This window comes from Sebastes umbrosus, chromosome 18, assembly GCF_015220745.1.
Source record: "Sebastes umbrosus isolate fSebUmb1 chromosome 18, fSebUmb1.pri, whole genome shotgun sequence".
Lineage (NCBI taxonomy): Eukaryota > Metazoa > Chordata > Actinopteri > Perciformes > Sebastidae > Sebastes > Sebastes umbrosus.
In genome coordinates, this window is record NC_051286.1 from 21,271,706 (window position 1) to 21,291,390 (window position 19,685).

General features: G+C 40.1%; 1 protein-coding gene across 12 annotated transcripts in view; it reads left to right on the forward strand.

Annotated features, from left to right (window-relative positions):
* The window catches only part of nrxn3b (neurexin 3b), a 355,996-nt gene that overhangs the window by 102,158 nt on the left and 234,153 nt on the right, over positions 1-19,685 (forward strand). For all 12 annotated transcript variants that reach the window (XM_037750894.1, XM_037750889.1, XM_037750890.1 and 9 more), the window contains 2 exons: positions 4,009-4,447; positions 8,585-8,968. In XM_037750894.1, the coding sequence (XP_037606822.1) occupies positions 4,009-4,447; positions 8,585-8,968 (823 nt within the window). The remainder of the gene's footprint in view (positions 1-4,008; positions 4,448-8,584; positions 8,969-19,685) is intronic.

Consider the following 19,685-nt stretch of genomic DNA (forward strand, 5'->3'; position numbering starts at 1 on the left):
TTTTTTTTTGTTCAAGAACAGCTAGTTGTGGCTCTGATGGAGACCTTGTGTTTTGTCACAGAGCTTAACTATTCTTTCCAGATCTAGAAAATTCGACTTAATATGTCAGAGTTACTGAGTGCCTTTAATTTACATCTAAGAAATACACAGTGACCATCAGTGTTAAAAAAAAGTTGTGCAAATGAGCGGCTTTAAAGCATATTTTTCTTCTCTCTGTCTCTTTTCATGTAATATTCAGTTTGTTCTCTTGTGAAAGAGTAGTCTGAAAGATGGCTCAATGTGGAATTCAAGGTATTTGGCTTCAGAAGAAAACATAAAAACATCAGTTTTTCAGAGACATCAGTAATGGTGGTTAAAGCTAAAAGATTTTTGCGCTACAGGGCTGCTGCAACATTTCTGTGAATCTTTCATTTGATGTTCATCATATTTTCAGTCCAATCTAGAGGTTAGCTGATAATCACATGCTGACAAAAAGAACAAACAGAGATGATCCCTCAAGCCATGAGTCATATTAGCATGCTTAGCATACTCAAATATTGCAGCAGCATCAGGACGGCTTTTTTCTAACTGGGTTCATTGCTGGAAATGTCCTTCTAAAGCTGAAATGATTAGTTGATCAATCAACTAGTCAGTCCACTGAAAATTAATTGACAACTATTTTAATAAGCGAATAATTGTTAGTCATTTTACAATCAAAAATGCCCAACAATCTCTATTTCCAGCGTCTTAATTGTAAGCATATGTGGCTTATAGGGCTGCAACTAATGATTATTTTCATTGTTGATTAATCTGTTGATTATGTTCTGAATTAAATGATTAGTTGTTTGGTTCCAGAAAAATGTCAGAAAATGGGGAAAAATGCAATCAGTGTTTCCCAAAGCCCAAGATGACGTGTAAAGATATTTAGTTAACTGTCAGAGAGGAAAGAAACCAGAAAATATTCACATTTAAGAAGCTGGAGTCAGAGAATTTTGCCTTTTTTTTTTCAAAAAAATTACTCAAACCGATTAATCATTTATCAAAATAGTTGGCGATTAATTTAATAGTCAACAACTAATCGATTCATCTTCTTTATAATAAACTGGAAATCTTGATTTCTATTTCAGTTGCTATCTTGAAATCCCTGAGATTTTGTCTGTGTGTTCGACAAAACAAGTAATTTGAAGACCCTGGGCTGTTATGATAGTTATGATAGACATTTTATAGACAAATTCTTGTTGTAGATGGAAGTGAACGAGCCTCCATTACTGCGGTGGCACTATACTTGTAAATGTTAAGGATTTCACTTCTTAAGCGCTTTTGCCAAACAATCTGTCAAATAGATCTTGTAAAAGTTTTTACATGTTGAAAAGATGATCATCAATATGAAAAGCCTTTTCAACAAGATTTTGCCCAGTTTTAAGAGAGGGTTAGAGTGTTCTGACTGAGCTGTTATCAGCTGCTCCAACAACTTCAACTTTGGGAAAAAAAACTAACTTTGGAAAATAAAAGCTTCAAGCCTCTGCCTCATTAAATCCATTTTACTTTTATAAATCTCCATTAATTCCTCATGTTTCGATCACATTCTGAGCGGTATGCAGACAAAAAGATGATGCATTTCTTCTGATTACAATGCACAAATTATAGAGCTTGATGATATTAATCATAAGCTAATTCCTGCTGGGTTTAATTACAAATTAATTACTGGGTCGGACAGCTGTTGAACATCAATGTTATTTTCCCCCGAAGGCTGTGTCATACTTCATCTCCGACTAGCGCTTTGAGACTGAATAACTTCCTCATTCACACAGACTGCCGTCGCCTGTCGGAGTAGGCGACTGCTGACCATGATTAACTCAAACATCTATGCTTTCATTGTCAGTGGAAGTGTGTTCAGTTCCACTCCGGCACTGCAGTAATGACGGCAGCACTTGAGAGCGCAATAGGGTTATGTCTATTGAACAAATGAGAAATAACAGCAATAACAGTTTATCAATGATCAAAATAATCATTACAGCCCTATTTCTATACATCTCTTTAGCTTTCTGTTCATACAATCATATACTTTGATGCAAGTTGTCTAAATATATTGTATTTGAAATGGGAGTGGGAAAAAAATCAATTCACTTATGTATCGCGATTTTCGAAGATTGATTGGATTATAAGTATAAAACATTATATGTCCCTTATAAATTAAAAAGAAAATACCTCTAATTTGTGAGGGAAATGTTTATTCTTAGATTTTTGGGTTGCTGAAAACAATTTAATAAATAATGCCTGACAATGACTGATTTCTTTGACTTCAGGACATCTCTGACTACATACATGCTGAAAATCAAACATGTTTACTATATTAATTTAAATATATTCCAAAGTAAAGGTCCCTAGAAGTGTATGATTCAATTTTTTCCCCATGGTCTAGTGTTAAAAAAGTTAACAAAAATCGGAATATCGAATCTCAATACTTGTTGGATCGCAAAACTTAAAAATCGTAATACATATGGAATCGTCACCCAAGTATCGTGATAGGTGAATCGTCCCAGCCCTAATTTAAAATGAGATTCCTATTATTCCTTACTATTATTGTGTGGTGCGTTACCAATAGATTAAGTGCTTGACAAAGTGTGTTCTGAGTGTTTTGTTATGTGTCATGTTGAGGAGATTAAGTGTGGTTATTAACTGCACTGACAGCTACATCCCTGTGTTTGTAATGTACATAGACACACACACAAACATACACACGAGCATATTTTGAAAGGCAGTGGCACACACTGGCTTTACAGCATTTAATCTTCCAGATCTCTCCCTCTTTTCCTCTCTATTTTGCCTCCTGACACATTTTCTTCCTCATGAAGTTCCCTTCTCTTCTGCTGCCCGTATTCCCACCAGCCCGTCTGTCTCTCTCTCTCTCTCTCTCTCTCTCCCCGGTTTTTCTCTCTTTTTCCCTCCTCTCGTCAGTCCTCCTCGGGTCACCTGTGTTGATTTACTGTCAAATCTTCCAGGATTATCGGTAATCCCACAGCAGTAAAATCTGTTTGCTGACAGCTGTGCTCCCTCTAACAGTGTTGCTGTTTCCAGCGCACACACTGCCCTATATACCAGAAAAAGCCTGTCTTCCTCCCCAGAAAGGAAAAAAAAAAGAAACATTAATTTTCCGCCTCAATGGATTCCAATTGACAATATTCAACTCTCCTTTTCTGTGGTATTTTGTCATATTTGCCTATCATGTGGGTCTGCTTTCTACTTTCGCGGATTAGGGGGCTAGAGAAATTTATTATGGATGAATACGTATAATATTGAGTGTATTCTCACGGGGTCACAGATACCTCCCGTGGGGTTTTCACCCCATGTTCATGAAGGCTTCTATTTTGAACATTACAGGGAATGACTCACTGATAATTTAGCCATCGCTTCTCGCACTTCACGCTCAGCCGGCAGGTGTTCAATCTAACGAAAATACAGTGATGCATTTGTGTACAATCTCCTTTTCATCTCGGATAAATTGGAGTTGAAATAGAAAATGACTGAGAAACAAATTGGGCCACACACGCCTTAGAAGATATTAGTTTTATCGATCCAGCTGTCCTCGAATCGGCGATATGTAATATTACTGGAGTATGATGCTATGATATTACAGATTGCAATGGAGTGCAATTCATTCACATGGAAATAAATATTTTTCAACCATTACTGCACTGGCAAATGATCCCCTACTGCTCTGAAAAAACTAAATGAAAAAGAAATCCCTTTAAGACAATTCACACTGAGGTATAATCATCATACATACATACTGTATATCAATACATATATAATCTTATGGATTGAATAGGATAGGCAGAGATAAGACTTGGGGCTTCAGCCTATTCCTTTTTGAGTTATTGATTAGATGAACGTTGTGTGAAATGGATACAGTGTTGGTTTATATTCACACAGATTGTAAAGTTTTGTTCTTTTTTGATGTATGACCGAGAAAAAAAAATAAACTATTCATAAACTATTCATTTATAAGAACTCTCATTTCTTCCCCAGGTGGTGTACAAGAACAACGACATCCGGCTGGAGCTTTCCCGCCTCGCCCGCATCGTGGACCCCAAGATGAAACTCCAGGGCGATGTGGTGTTCAAGTGCGAAAACGTTCCCACCCTCGACCCCATCAACTTCGAGACGCCCGATTCCTACTTGGCCTTGCCAAAATGGAACACCAAACGCGTGGGCTCCATCTCGTTTGACTTCCGCACCTCCGAGCCCAACGGGTTGATACTCTTCACCCACGGCAAGGCCCAGGACCGACGGGACGCAAAGGGCCAGAAGAACAACAAGGTGGACTTCTTTGCGGTGGAGCTGCTGGACGGAGGGCTGTACCTGCTGCTGGACATGGGCTCCGGCACCATCAAGGTCAAGGCCACGCAGGCTAAGGTCAACGACGGTGCCTGGCACCATGTGGACATCCAGAGGGACGGTCGCTCAGGTAAGACGGGAGGGGGAAGGAAGGGAAAAGAAATTTCAGAACTCAATTTCCTTTTGATGGAGTTGTAACTGAAACTTCACTGATTTTTTGCAACTACCTGCTTTTAATCACACAATTTACCAATAGTAGTGTTAGAAACTTCATTTCAGTTTAATGTCACTGTCACAGGTTGTTAAACTGTGAGCAGCTTGGTGTTGTGGGAAGGCACTGAGCTCTCGTTATAGCACTGTTTTTCATTTCTCTGTCTCTTTCACACACAAACACATAATCATGAATGGCTTCAATCAGGAAACTGAACTCCTGGCTCAGTTAAAAATATGATGCCTTTGGCTATCATAATACTATGAATTTATAGGCAGAGCTGACAAGGTAAAAAACAAACTGCTAGAGTACAGAGTAATCAAACCAAGAGAAATAAAGGTACGCTCCTGTACAATATCCTGAAATACTGAGTGAAGAATGGCTAGTATTTCCTGCAGTATTGCTGTGGTGACTTCATTTTAGATATATCATTCATCGTTTCTAATTGGAAATGTATATTTTGGGGGATAAATTAAAAAAAAAAAACGACAATTGTTTTCATCAGTGATTAATTTAATTAGTATTTTATCAGGTATTCTCTAAAATATCAAAAATAATCCTCCACGCTCATTACAACTCTAGGCCAACATGCTGTTTTCAAAACGTTAACAGTGTTAAAGAGTCATTCAAACCCATAGCCATTTAATTTACAATGTGAAACAGCAAAATGCAACACAATTATAGATTTGAGAGGCTGTAACAAATAAGTGCTTTGCATTTTTAGTAGGTATGCAAGATACCGATAATTACCTGCTTCTCATGGCCGATACCTATAGGATAACTGATAATGTCACATTTTTTCTATTTTAAGAAGAAGTCTATTACCTGTAGTTTAACACCACTGTGCAGACTCACAGATCCTCTGCCATAGCTGTAGACTGTTACTTGATAACAAAATTGCCATATATTAATTTTCTAATAATAAAAATAGACAAAATACTCAACTAATCGTTATAAAAAGCCTGACCTAATAGACTTTTTGTTTACTCAAAATACAGAATAGAAATAGGAAATAATTATCACCATCAATACCTTTCTTTGTCTTTGCACTAACTTGCAACTTCACCGTTCTGCAATATTAACACTGATGGTCCAACTGGTTTTAATGTACTGAAATTGTTTAGGTTAATGGAAATCAAAATGAAGATCAAACCCCATAGAATAATATACTCACTGTACCTAGCGCAATGGAACTGCACCAGTTGTTAGAATCAGAGTTGTTTATTTCAACTTTTTTCCGACATCACAGCCACAGGACGATGTAAACTTCCTCAATATATTAATTTCAGCGATGATTTATTGCCGGGGATAAAGTCATATTTCTCTCTAGATAGCTACTGACTCAGTTTCCCCTCGCCTCCTTTCATCTGTATGTCCTCTGACCTCAAAACATGGCCAAATACACAGAAAGTATTAGAAGAATATTATATTAGAGAAAAGGGTTAGAAACTTGTGTTGCCTTGAGCTCCAAAACCCAACACAATCTGTGCATTAGGCGGGATCCTCCAGAGGACCAGGGTGTGTTAGTCGGCGCTACAGCCTGTGTTATATATCAGGTTAGAGCAGCCAATTTAGCCGTGTGTCAGAGCTCGCTGCTTTGATTAATCACCGGCACAGCCCCCAGTGCGATAGCAGAGTAGAAAGTAGGATTTTCACGGGGAAAAAGAGGAATGAGACAGATATATGGATACCAGACTGAGGGATGGTTAAGAGCAGGCATAATCACACTTGTGGCTTGAGTGAAATGTTAATAGGAGTTGCAAGTGAATTAAATTTCATGTCCACAAAGATCTCCAGCCAGAATCTCTCTGTCTGGCTGCAAGGTGAATGTCACACAAGTAAAATGGGAGAATTTGTATTACACTGTTTGCAGACGGGCTGAATTTGTGTAAAGAGTGATATTTTCATTTCTGACAGAGAGGTGCAGATAGAGGTAATACTGCTCAAGAAGAGAGTTAAGTTAAAGTCTCTTTTTCTTATTTATTTCTTTATTTCATTATTTATATTTAAAGGTCTAACCTGTAATTATTAGGCCCAAATAATTTCAGATGTACATGCATAAGTAATTTTATTTTTTTTATTTTTTATTAATCAATCTTGTTTTGAATTAAAGCTTTTTTACTGTGTTCACTTATGTTAAAAAACAGCATCAGCAAACTTAAACTTCTCGTTTTCTAAAAGACCACTCATTTTGGGATTCACAGCAGATTCAAACCCTGTAGTTGTAATTTTGGTGTTGGTACTTTTTTCTTTTTTTTTAATTTGGATCACAATTTTTACTTTTTAAAGATTTGTAAAATGTTATTATTAATTTAGTGGGGGGAAACAGCCCAGTCGCAAGGAAAAAATGTTAACATTTTACATTTTTGCAAACCACGGATATGTTGAATAGGGAAGTTTTTGCATTCGGTCAGAGCAAGTGACAGAGTACAACAAACAACATGCGGTACAATTGACGTAGTATATCGAGCAACCATTATTGAAACGTGGTATTATAACGAGTATAACCAGAGGAAATGTCCAATAAGGGTGTGTGGGTCAAACAAACACAGGACTTTCCCCCAGGAGACCACTGTTTGTGTCCCGTGTGAAACCAAAAGTAAATGTTGATTGTACGCTTGTTACGTAGCGTTACGTAAGAAGGACCGCTAAGGGAGGTTGTGATTTATTTACACTAGTTACGTTGTTACGTTGTTACGTTGTTACGTTGTTACGTTGTTACGTTACGTTGTTACGTTACGTTGTTACGTTACGTTGTTACGTTACGTTGTTACGTTATTTTAATGTTTCGAGGCTGATATGCAACGTATTTTTTGGTTCAGAAACATTAACATTCAACGTATTCCGTGGTTTTTCAGAAATGTACAATGCCAACATTTTTCCTCACGACTGGATTTGAAAAAAAAGTGATACATTTAAACCATTTTAGCAAATAATATGTGATAGATATGTGGATAAGATAAGTGGAATGCACAATACAGCAGTTTTAATAGAATCTAGCTGTCCAGCGCACATCATGTCTAATGACTTTGTCATGGTGTAATGGTATCTGTTTGGACTATAAATGAGTTGTTATGGCACCTTTGCCTTACAAATGCAGTTGTGGAATTGGATTTATTATTGACAAATTATATTATTATTATATTTTGTTGAGAATGTATGAGTGCGCTAAAAGTAAACATCTCTTTGTTTTTTGCGGTTATACATCTCGTCAAATCAGATCTGCCTTACTGCATTTGAACTCTGCATGGATCTAGATTAATTTTGATGTATAAATATATACAATTGCCCTACGGAACATACCCTGTAAAGATGTATTATTATTATTATTATTTACTGTGTGGTCTTGGGACTCTTTGTGCAGTTAGATCACACACAGAGGCCTTGGCAGTTTGTTGGATGCAAGCTTTTTTTTTCCCTGACTGTTTTTTGTTTTTCTGCCCCCTATTGTGTACTTTCATGACTCAAATAGAGTTCCCCTGAAGAGGGTGTTACAGAGTCGGTGATCAGTGCAATTTTGGCTGCCAAGCATAGGTTTGCACCTCCGCCCCCAGTACTCAGACCACATCTCAGCACAGACACAGGGCTCTGTGCTGTTCTTGTCAGCCTCGTTTACAACTTTACCAGCACTTCTGAATTTCTAAGAGCTTTTGGTTGCAAAATTACCTAACCCTGTCTTCATTTTGATGAACAAAAAAGGGGCTGTCAGTCTCACATTCAGTGTGAGAATCATCATCATCATGTTTGTTCAGTCTTAAAATATAATTTTTGTAGAAGTGCCACATTGAGGGCAATAAATGTCAATTGTTTTCAGTGGAGTTCTTGTTATTTCAGGGACCTAACAGACGCAAGTGCTGTTTTCTGGCAGCGAGTAAATATGGCAGATCCCTTAACTACTAAAACATGACATTTGATATAAAATAATACAACAAGAAACAAGTGATATTATCTCACTCCCCCGGCAGTCTTTTTTTTAATGATAGGAGCAGATTACATGACATGTTGACATTTTTGCAGTCTAGGCCAGTATTTAATAATGGATTTTTCTTCCTCTAGGCATCATCTCAGTAAACAGCCGCCGGTCACCTTTCACAGCCAGCGGGGAGAACGAGATCCTGGACCTGGAGGGGGACCTTTATCTGGGTGGTCTGCCTGACAGCCGGGCGGGCCTGGTGCTCCCCACCGAGCTCTGGACCGCCATGCTCAACTACGGCTACGTGGGCTGCGTCCGGGATCTGTTCATCGATGGCCGCAGCAAGGACATCCGACAGATCGCTCAGTCCCAGAATGTGACCGGCATCAAGTCCTCGTGCAGTAAGGTGACGGGGAAACAGTGCGACAGCAATCCCTGCAAGAACAACGGAGCGTGCAAGGAGGGATGGAACCGCTTCGTCTGCGACTGCACTGGAACTGGCTTCTGGGATAGTACCTGCGAGAGAGGTGAGCCTTCTTTCCAGTCATTAATCTCTATGTGGTGAATGTGTTTTCTCTCTTATAGCGATCGTTTTAAAATCTTATTGGGTTTGTCAGAACGCTTATTGATTTTTTAGTAAAGGGCTTTTTAAAGACGGTACAGCAGCTGTACTCCTTTTACGTGCAAAGAAATATATTTGGTCAGTGTGCCTCTGGAATAGTGCTGTTTTACTCTCTATCAATATGTCTGTGGGGGTTACAGGATGCTAAATGTTGGCAGAAGGTATGAACGATTTCTTTTCTGGTATCCTGAAGATGGTTAAGTAGGGTGACCAGATCCCAACAAACCAAATGTGGGACAAAGAATATGTTTTTGTGGTACAATGTGGGACACGTTATCAAGGCTTAGAGGTAGTCTACAATTTTGATATAATGTCTATCTTACATAAATAATATACATTTCTATTCTGCCCCTTATATTGTAACATCTCTATGCTTTGCCCGAATGCATCCATTGATCGGCACATCTCTTTTTGAGCCACACATTTCTTGTGAGACTCACATGGATGTCATATTCCCCCTGTGTGAAACTATAAAAATAACTGGCAAATTTCACAAAAAACTCTGAGAATCTCCTTCCACCAGCTTATAAATACTTAGAAGTAGTTTCACAGCCTTTGTTGTAGCTGCTCTTCCTTTTCTTTGTGCTAGTTTCCATCATATTCCGCCAAAATCTGCATAGCTTGTGACTTTGCGGTGACTCGCAATTTTCTCCGGAGGGCATAGTGTAGCAAAAACGGAGAAATGTTAACCTGCATTTGACCCCACGTGTGGGCAGTTTGACAGCAAACAACCCCGTGATGACAGCCTTCCCTGCTTTCTTGAAAATGTGGGACATCGTCACAATATGTGGGATGTGGGACAAGGGATAAAAAAGCTGTGCAGTCCCTCGTAAAGTGGGACACCTGGTCACCCTATTGTGAAGTGGCAGTGACGTAGCCGCTGTATGCTTTTCCAAGCAAAGTGGACAGTGCTCTGTTTTTAGCAGACAGGCGGAAGTGTGACTTGGGACACTTCCCTCGCAATATTTATGGAAGCTTTGTTGAAAGATTTAATAGGATTTCACTTTTCTGCCAAGTGGCTTTGGAAAGGCGAAGCTTCTTTTTTTTTTGTTGGGGATGGTTCTGCAGTGAAATTGAACTTCTCTGTGCTGGTGAATTGGGCTCTCCTTGTCTGGATTTTAAGAGCTCGGACGCATTAAGCTTTTATGAGGCGGCGGAGATAGGGGCGCTTGGAGCTGTGGGAGAGTATGTCATCGGACTATTGTTCAGATTGTCCTTCAGTTTTTCACTATTTTACAGAGATTTCCGGGGGTTCAGTAGAGGGCTTTAAGCAGTTTTCTAAGAACTTGAGGTGTGTAAGGAAGCGTACTTGTTGGAGGAATAATGAGCATCTTGAGAGTAAGTTGTTACAACCAGCAGTAAGTGTGCATGTAGTAGGCTGGCGGGATGATAACGTGTAGTTAATGATTAAAGAAGAATAGGGATCAACATGTACCGTACATTGAGAAAGATCCGTGTTATAAACTGAAACATGTCCCTCCTGCGTCCTTAATGTACCTTTTTAAATAATTAAAGTCATGTAGTATGTATGTAATGTAGAGTACATGTTGTGAAAGTGTCCTAAACTTCCTTTGGGAGCCCAGTTAGGAAGCTGGGCCTGTCTGATCGAGTTAATCTCGTCTTACCCGGACTGTTGCTATCTATTTTAGTAACACTCCCATGATGTTGCGTCAGCAAAAATGGGACAAAGGCAGCCGCGTACTGCCGAAACACTAAAACCGAGCCAATCTGCCTCACTGACCTTCTACCCACAAGAAGGAAACATTAAGTCACATGTTCCTAACGCTCCATACACTCTCATTCTTCTTCTTCTGTCCTGTTTCGCTGCCTCCCACTCGTCGGTCTCCGAGCGGTCGTATCTCTGCATTCAGTGAGTGCTGTTGCCGCTGGGTGATAACCCAAGGGGCCACGGGCCTGCCCTGCAGTTCTGGAGCTGTAGAACAAAGCTTCAGTCTGTTCAGCAGTTGATTTTTATTTCACACAATGAGACATGAGGTGTGGTGAAATGTGCTGATGATGTAATGGCTGAATACATGCCTCTGCATTTAAGTTTCTTGGTTCAAAAACTAGCTGATTCCCTCCTAGTCAGTTGACTTATTTGAAGGTAGTGTTGGAAATTGTTTCAACTATATAGTAGTGGTGGAAGTATCTCAGATCCTTTACTTGAGTAGAAGTACCAGTACAACGACATAAAAATACTCCGTTACAAGTAAAAAACCTTCATTCATAATCCTACTGAAAGGGAAAATTCACTACCTTCTATGCTATCCAATCAGTGTTGATGGTAAATGTAGTCGATCGAGAAAGTTGAGTTTGCAGCTGCAAAATCTGTCGTTCTTCCTGCCTCCGACGCAGTTGGAGGCAGGAAGAACTACAGGCTGATATTTCTACTTGGATTTCTAGTCTCTGCCTCTGAGTAGCCAGGGCAGGTACAACGTCCTTGTTCTCTTTTCTTGTGTTGCCAACTAGCTAGGTTTCCAATAGTGAAAATGGCATCCCAAAATAAGAGTGCAGAGGATGTTATGGACGAGAATACATTTTACAGTGTTTTGGCTGACTCGGATATTCAGCGGTATTTATTCGAGCCGGAGTATGTGGCTGAAGAAATGCAGTGGAGAGAGGCCAAAGCTGCGACTGCATTAGCTGTGCAAGAGGATATGGTCGGCGGGGACCTTGCGGGCGTCAGAAGATAAGAAGCAATGCATTCTGGTACATGTAGGCACTGCCGGAACGGCTCCGCGAGCACGAGAACCCCGCTTTCTTGGTCAATCTAGCACGCAATGAGGAATTTATTGCTCCAATCCACTACATTTACCATCAATACTAATTGGACTTCCACTAGGGATGTCACTATAAGGACATTTTCCCACCGGTTAATAAACTTGTGACAACACTAGTGTTAGCGATTACACCATTTTACAAGAAAAGATGATGGTCGATATATGTAAAGCACTTACTTTTATCTTTATCATTGGATGGCTGTGTGTCCGGTATCACAGATTGAGCTTTTGCTGCGCACACTCGCTGCGAGCACTCCCTCATCTGCATAGTGATTGCTTCATTAACGTTATGGTTCCCTTATAGCATTAAATCTGAAATATTGCCAAATAGGTGCTTTTGCGTTGCACTTTGACACCAAATCCTTTGCGTTCATCTTGTCTGTCAACTCTCTATCATCTTTTGTATGAAATTTGACTCCTGCTATTGTGATTTCTATAAATAAAGCAAAACAACGGTGGGGGCGGTGGGTAAGTAATGTAATGGGTGTATACCTGAACATGGTGTAACACTGGGAACACCAACTACCGCGGCAAGCCTAACATCCACATAAAAGGTGGCATAAGTATCAGTGTCTGACACTCATGAATAGATAGATCTGTTCATCAATAATGCCAGCTATTAGTCCAAAAGGCTATAATTTCCTTTAGATTGAAGTTGAATTTAAGCATACCCATTGGTATTATCTGTATCATATCATAGTTTTTCCGAGCATCCTTTGTTTTTCTTCTTCTTAGTGGTAACAGTGTGGACAGAGCAGCCTAGATGTTCTTTCCCCCTTCATCTTCCCCTAGCTCTTCCTTGGGGATCAGTAATCCGTCCTGTGTGTTCTTGGTCTGAACAGTCTGTACCACCTCAGCTAGAGCTCCCGTCAGTGCAAAGGTACAGCAGCTCAATACCGGAGCCCTCTCAGTTTGCTGTACTGCTCTCTTTCTCACATAGAGCGAAGCCAGCCACCCTGTGGAGGAATCTCATCTCGGGCTGCTTGTGTCAGCGATCTTTTTTTTTTTCCGGGTCGCTACCCAAAGCGTGCGACCACCACAGGTAAAGGGTCGGAAAAGGATTGAGCAGTAAATTGAGAGCTTTGATTTGGAGCGCTCTCTCCTCCACCACAGTGAAAACAGCCCTCAGTGCCGTTCCCCTTCTGCTACAGCACCATAAAAAGCCTGCTTTATTTCAGCACCACCTTTTTCCTGCCCTCACTTTTGACTGTTTGACCCTCAGCCACAATCTGCACATGTGAGGTCACAGTCTGATTAAACCAGGGCGACAACATCATCTGCAAATAGCACAAGGTCTGAATGTTAGCAAACTGAATTTACAAATTAGTCTGATTCCATTAGCTTCTACATTCTCTACTGATTACTCATATTACAGTTCAGAGCAGAATATTGTTGAAGCTAATTCTCGCCTGCTTCGAAAGCGCTCGCCCTTGACATGAAGACATCGCTTTGATTTGAAATGTTGGGCTTGAAACAAGGTGGTATTTTCTTTATTTTTTTTTTCAAAATGTGCAAAACTTTGGAACGAATAGAATTGTATTAATCCTGCTGGTAGAATAGTTTATTTTCCTTCTCCTCCATGCTTTTAAGCAGCCGCTGCTCCCTAGTGACAATATCAAACAACCACTGAGATGTATTCACACGTGGCGCTCGCTATTGATCTTCTCAAGAACACTATACGGTACAACAGAGAATTGTACTTGTATGATGAGACACGGTGAAATGATAGAGATCAGAGCTCTCCCCGGGAGCGTAACAAAGGTTATACATTTACATTACAATGATTGGCCTTTGCTGGTGACTTTAATGCTCAAATGTATTGTTCAAAACGTTTTTTTGATATCAGCCTACACTTTTTGGTGACATTATTTTAATTCAAATTAATTTTCTTGGAATGCATTGGGAGTATTTGTCAAAATGTGTTAGCAAGTCACTTTATTAGGTACACCTGTACAATGTCTAATACAATCCAATACAAGTGTTCTGTCATAAAGTCTAATTTTAAGATGCCTATAATGTTCTGGTTCTTTTTGACACCATCATAGACACTTAATTCATATGTTTAGCATTGAGACCAACAATAACTGAACATTATAAACTTCGTGAAGGATTGAGAGCAGGGCAGTTGTATTGTATTGCGACAGATTGTAGATGGGCTTTTCAGACCTAAATTTGCCCTCAAGTTAACTAATCCTTTTGGCATCATGTTCAATCATCATTGCTGTGTTCAGCACCAAGACCAAGAGAAAGCTTTATGTTTTGCTGTTTGTTTCATCACTTCCTGTGTGCCAAAAAACAAATTCCCAACTGCGAAAGTGATTTAGGAAAAAATGGAAAATCTGTGACGTGTATATTATTGAGGAAGCAATGGGCTACTCTACTGCAGCCTCCATGTTTGATTTAGATTTTTTAAGTTGAATATGTGTACTGTTCAATTTAAATATAACCTCTGCATGATGTGTGCAGACCAGCAGCTACTATCAACCACCAAGGCTGTAACTACTACCAAGGCGCGTGCCTTTTAGTGCATGTTTGTGCACGTGAGGGTGCCCCACCTGCTAGCTCATGGCTGCCACTCTGCACTGCTCTCATGCGGCGGTTACAGCTGATAACGGCTTCCACCCTCCGGTTCCCCCTCAGGTTAACACGGTTAGCTCTGTCAGCATTCTTGCCATTGTTTGCAGTGTTAGCGGTGAGCCGCCGGCTCAGCCGTCCCCATGTTGAGAGCCATGGGAGGCAATAGAAATGCCCTGAATTTTGAGTTTATCACCTTTAGAGATAATTGATTAGTAAGGAATGTGTTGTAATTGCCTTTTAATTACTTGCACCAAAAATATTCTAGGGATGCAGCGATTTATAGGCCGAATATCGGTATCGGCCAATATTCGCCTTCTGACTGCCATCGGACTATTGGCAAATAAGATGACATTAGCCGATGGCAGTTGCCGATGTTCATCTGTTGTTTTGCATCAATTTTGCGTCCGCTGAATGTTGTGTTGGTTATTTGCGGTCGGTCTCGGAAAACAGTCACAAGCTGCTGATTATGAGAAGAAGTCATCACTCTGGCATGACGGCGGGTGCCGTCACGTGGTTTGTTTACAAATAAAAGTGAAAGAAATATTTGGACGTGTGGGAGTATTGCACTGTCTCAGAGGACGATCAGCGACAAGAAAGTTGTTTATGTTTAACGAAAAATGAAGCAGTAAAGCAATGATTTACGAGATTTCTTCAAAAATCTCTGCGGTCTGGATGGGAACGAACCTCATGTGTGCGTAATGTGTCACTTGAAGCCGCGTCCACTAGTTAATCGATCGCGAATGTCGTCGTTCTCTCGGACAGATACAAAAATAACAATGAAAAATATAAAATTGGGTTGCCAAATATACTTGGGCTGCCATTAATATATGGGCGGCCCGCCCAAGTTAAGTCTATGTGTTAGAGACACTGCTTATGTTTGTAATTGCTTTTACATTTACATTTAATTTATGTTTTACAAAACTAACATTTTTGTTGGGCTGTACTGAAGTACTGAAACATTCTTCTCATTGAGAAGGTAGCAGTATAGCAGCTGAAAAGGCTTTTGAAGCAGTTATTAAAAAAAAAGAATATTTTTCATGTGAAAGAAGGTTATATTAAAGGTTGTTTCATACATTTGTATGATTGAATTTGTGCTCATTCAAAGACAGTGTAATGAAATGCTGAATGATTTTAAAAACAGCTCAGTTATTTTTGTATAATGAAGAAGTCTTTTTTTTCTCTTGCACAAAAGGAGAATAAATAACAGCACACACAAAATAAATAAAAATTGGCCCAGGATTTCACAATAGGTGCATCCCTAAAACATTATACTCATGGAGCAGCATATTGTTAATCCCACTTTATTGTGGAAAATATAAAGTAAGAAAAACTCCTCCTCATGTACCATTTTTGATTTTTTTTTTTAAGCCAGGCCTTGTGGAAGTGGTTTGCACGCATTTTGCACTAATGATATTTTTGGAGCTCAAATAGTGGAATCATCAGAAACAAAAGTCTCAAGATAATTTCATCATATTTGTATTGAACGGAGCACATTGCTCTGTGTAATTTCTTCTTTTCCACTGGGACCTAAAAAAGCTAGCAATTTCCTTGCTCTGTTTACCAGAACGAAAATACAACTCGACAGATATTTTAGACTGTTTGAGGAGATCAAAGATCGTACCAGGCGACAACTAACAGACAACAGCGCTCCTGTCTGCTCTGTTTTCTACCTGGTATCTGTGCCAGGTTTAGTATACAGATGATTCTTGTCTCTTATCTCACAGAAATGTGTCTCCGCTTTTTTTTCTTTCTTTTACTCCGTGTCTCTTTTTCTTTCACTGTCTTGAAATCTCTTTCTTTCTTTTACTTTCTGCATCTCCCTGTTGATCCCTGTCCTCCTCTCTCTCTCTCTCTCACATACTCCCTCTATTTGGCATGTCTTCTTTAACCCAGCCCATGAGACACGACAGCACCTGTGATCAGAGGTCTGCCGTGGTATCACACAAACAGATGTAGTGTCAGCATGGGAGCCAGCCACTGTGTGTACGTGTGTGTGTGTGCACATAATGAATATGATGTATAAGAAGCAATGAATATCATCATTCGCTATTTTTGTGCGACCATATGTTTCTTTGTCTGCACCCTGTGTATGTTTGCATCCGTTCACATGATTGAGGATGCTTATTTCTATTTTTACGCTACGGTTTGTGTGTGTTCGCACTAGCCGGGCAGTGTCAATGCCCCGTGCAGGTGTGTGATGCCGGGGCCCTGGCCCTGATAGACCCCTCTCGTCTGGGTTGTGACCGCGAGCGCAGCCCCTGCCAAAAACCCGTCTGCCTGTGATCTGAATTCAGATAGGGCAGCTTGGCTCCGTGCAGCCCCAACAGGCACACACACAGCGAAGGAGTGGAGAGAAGCTGCTTGCTTAAAATAAAACACTGTGCACATGTATTAACATGCAGGGAACATCTTTGCCTTTACACACCCCTCAGATGATAAGGCTTGTGGAAGTGATATGTAATTTCTTTAGTTTTTGTAACCTGTTTTTATTGCCCTCTGCTGCGCCAGCTGTAATCATTTGCTAAAGTGTGAAAAAGGTTATTTTTGTAACTTAGCACTGTCTGCGTGGGATGTGTCTAATTGGGTTGAATCAGGCATACTGGTTTAGTTCGGTGTTTAAAAAGTGATGCTGGAAAATTATTTTTTCCCCCCCTCAAATAGCCTGCAGTGAGATCCGCAGAAAGCAAAGAGAAAGGAAATCATTACCCTCCTGTAATGATAATGTTTCAAGATGGGCTTTGTCCTCTCTCTCGTCTTTGGGATGGCAGCTCCGGGCTTTATTCCCTTTTGATTCGTACATTCCATTACATGAAGGGGTTACCCAAATGTTATTCCCCCATAAGGAAAACTCAAGTACAACAGATTATTCAGGTCGTATTTGAGTCCGACTTGCAAGGGGTGACAGTAATTCAAGACTACAGGGGGGGTGTATTTGATGTTGTCCGCTGACTCTGCCAAGAGACGGAATTCATGCCTCGATTGAGCGAGCCAGCCAGTCATTCATTCAAACAGTAAGTCAGTGAGTCAAGCTTTGTGTTTGTAAACCGCGTGTGGGGGGGGGGGGGGCTTTTAGGGGAGCTGGGGTGTTGCTGACAGTCGTGTGTTGCAGAGTGCTGTGCAGCTGATAAAGTAGCCCAGTTAATCAGGTAAATAGGCCTGTAATGAAGTGTGTTTGTCTGACGGTGTGCCAGCCCAGCGCCAGGCGATCCCACTGAGACTCTCCTCTTTCTGTCTTTCTGCTGCATCCACACACACACACACAGACACACACACACAAACACACACACACAAATCCACTGGGGACAGATTGGATTGTGTCTAATGCATATTGCATTTTCCCTGACAAGATGCCACCGCCCAAGTACAGTAAGTGGCTGTGTTTTCCCTACTGTCACTGGACAGGAGTAATGACGGCTCTGGGCGTGAGTTGATGGCTGGAAGTGTGTCCACCGCAGATCAGTGGTGACATCCTCTTTCTGAATGTTTTTACTGGAGGCAATGCACTGCTTAAACTACAATGTATTTTTTAAATTAAGGCTTTCAATCGATTAAAATTTATCGTCGCGATTAATCGCATGATTGTCCATAGTTAATCGCGATTAATAGCACATTTTTTATCTGTTCAAAATGTACCTTAAAGGGAGATTCGTCAAGTATTAAATACTCTTATCAACATGTGAGTGGGAAAATATGCTTGCTTTATGCAAATGTATGTATATATTAATTGTTGGAAATCACTTAACACAAAGCAAATACAAATATTGTCCAGAAACCCTCACAGGTACTGCATTTAGCCCCAAAACAATATGCTCAAATCATATAATGGCAAATTCAAGCCCAACAGGCAACAACATCTGTCAGTGTTTCAGTGTGCTGACTTGACTATGACTTGACCCAAACTGCATGTGATTATCATCGATGAACTCGTGGGTACCCATAGAACCCATTTTCATTCACATATCTTGAGATCAGAGGTCAAAAGACCCCTTTGAAAATGGCCATGATAGTTTTTCCTCGCCAACTTTTTTCAAGAGGTTGGAGCGTTATTCAGCCCTCGTCACAACAAGCTTTTTTGAGATGGTTTGTACCAATGGATTACAGGTTTTTTAGTTTCATATGATACCAGTAAATTCATGCTAGCTTTTAAACTGATCCCACTACCACCTAAAAATCACAAGTTGCGTTAATACATTAAAGAAATTAGTGGCGTTAAAATGAATTTGCGTTAACGCATTGTCGCGTTATTGTTATTGTTATTGTTAAGCCCTATTTTAAATTTAATTTAATTTTACCTCACACTTATTTACGTATATGATTGATTGATTGATCATTAGGATTTTTAAATAGGTCAGGCTCCTCATGCTTGCATATAGACCGTTTTTTTTTGCATATCATTAAAATTCTGTCTAAAGTCATACACGTCTCAATCACATCGGTTCTCACAAAGGTAGAAACGCCAGAATACACACGCCATGCAATTACCTGCTCATTTCGCTCCACGTTCATGGTGGCAGTGAAATAATAGGTTGCCACATGGCTTTTACGGTTTAATCACAGGTAGTAATGGCAGAGCAGAGATTGATGACATTGATGCTTGCCACCTTTCTACATGGAATCATGTAACCCATAATGTTATTCCCCTTTCTCTTTGGGTTATGCATGGAAAGCGAAAAATGCTGTGCCTTTTCAAAGAAAAGGCTTTATATTGCAGATGAATACTAATTACAGTATATGTGGCAGATATAATTTTCCTGCTGCGAAGGACAATAGAAATTATATTATGAATGTGAACGAGAGAACATTATGACCTAGATGTATATACCCATAAAGTATAACAATACCACGGCATTGACTGCAACGTACTATTTCAACAAGGTGTGACCAAAAGTCCTTCATATGCTGCAGTGTGTCATTCACATGCAGAGGCTATGATTAACTACAATTATTGTGCATTGTGTTGTGCATTGTGTTTAGTCCATTCTTATGATTGGAACGTATGGATGCATATGAGGAATTCCAGATCTATGGGACCTCCCAGTGCACCATCTCTGCACCCACTTTGATAACCTATTAATCATTTTTTAAAATATTTTCCAAACCCATTTGTATTCAGATGAGGCCGGTTCCTCAGATATGCTAAAAGCCGGTTCCAACAGTGTTAGAGTGGCATAATTTGAATGCTTGTCTAAATGCCTTTTCCACCCACAGGGAGGAGGGACTTGATCTCCCTGAAAGTCTCCCGTAATCCTTGAGCCCCATAATAGC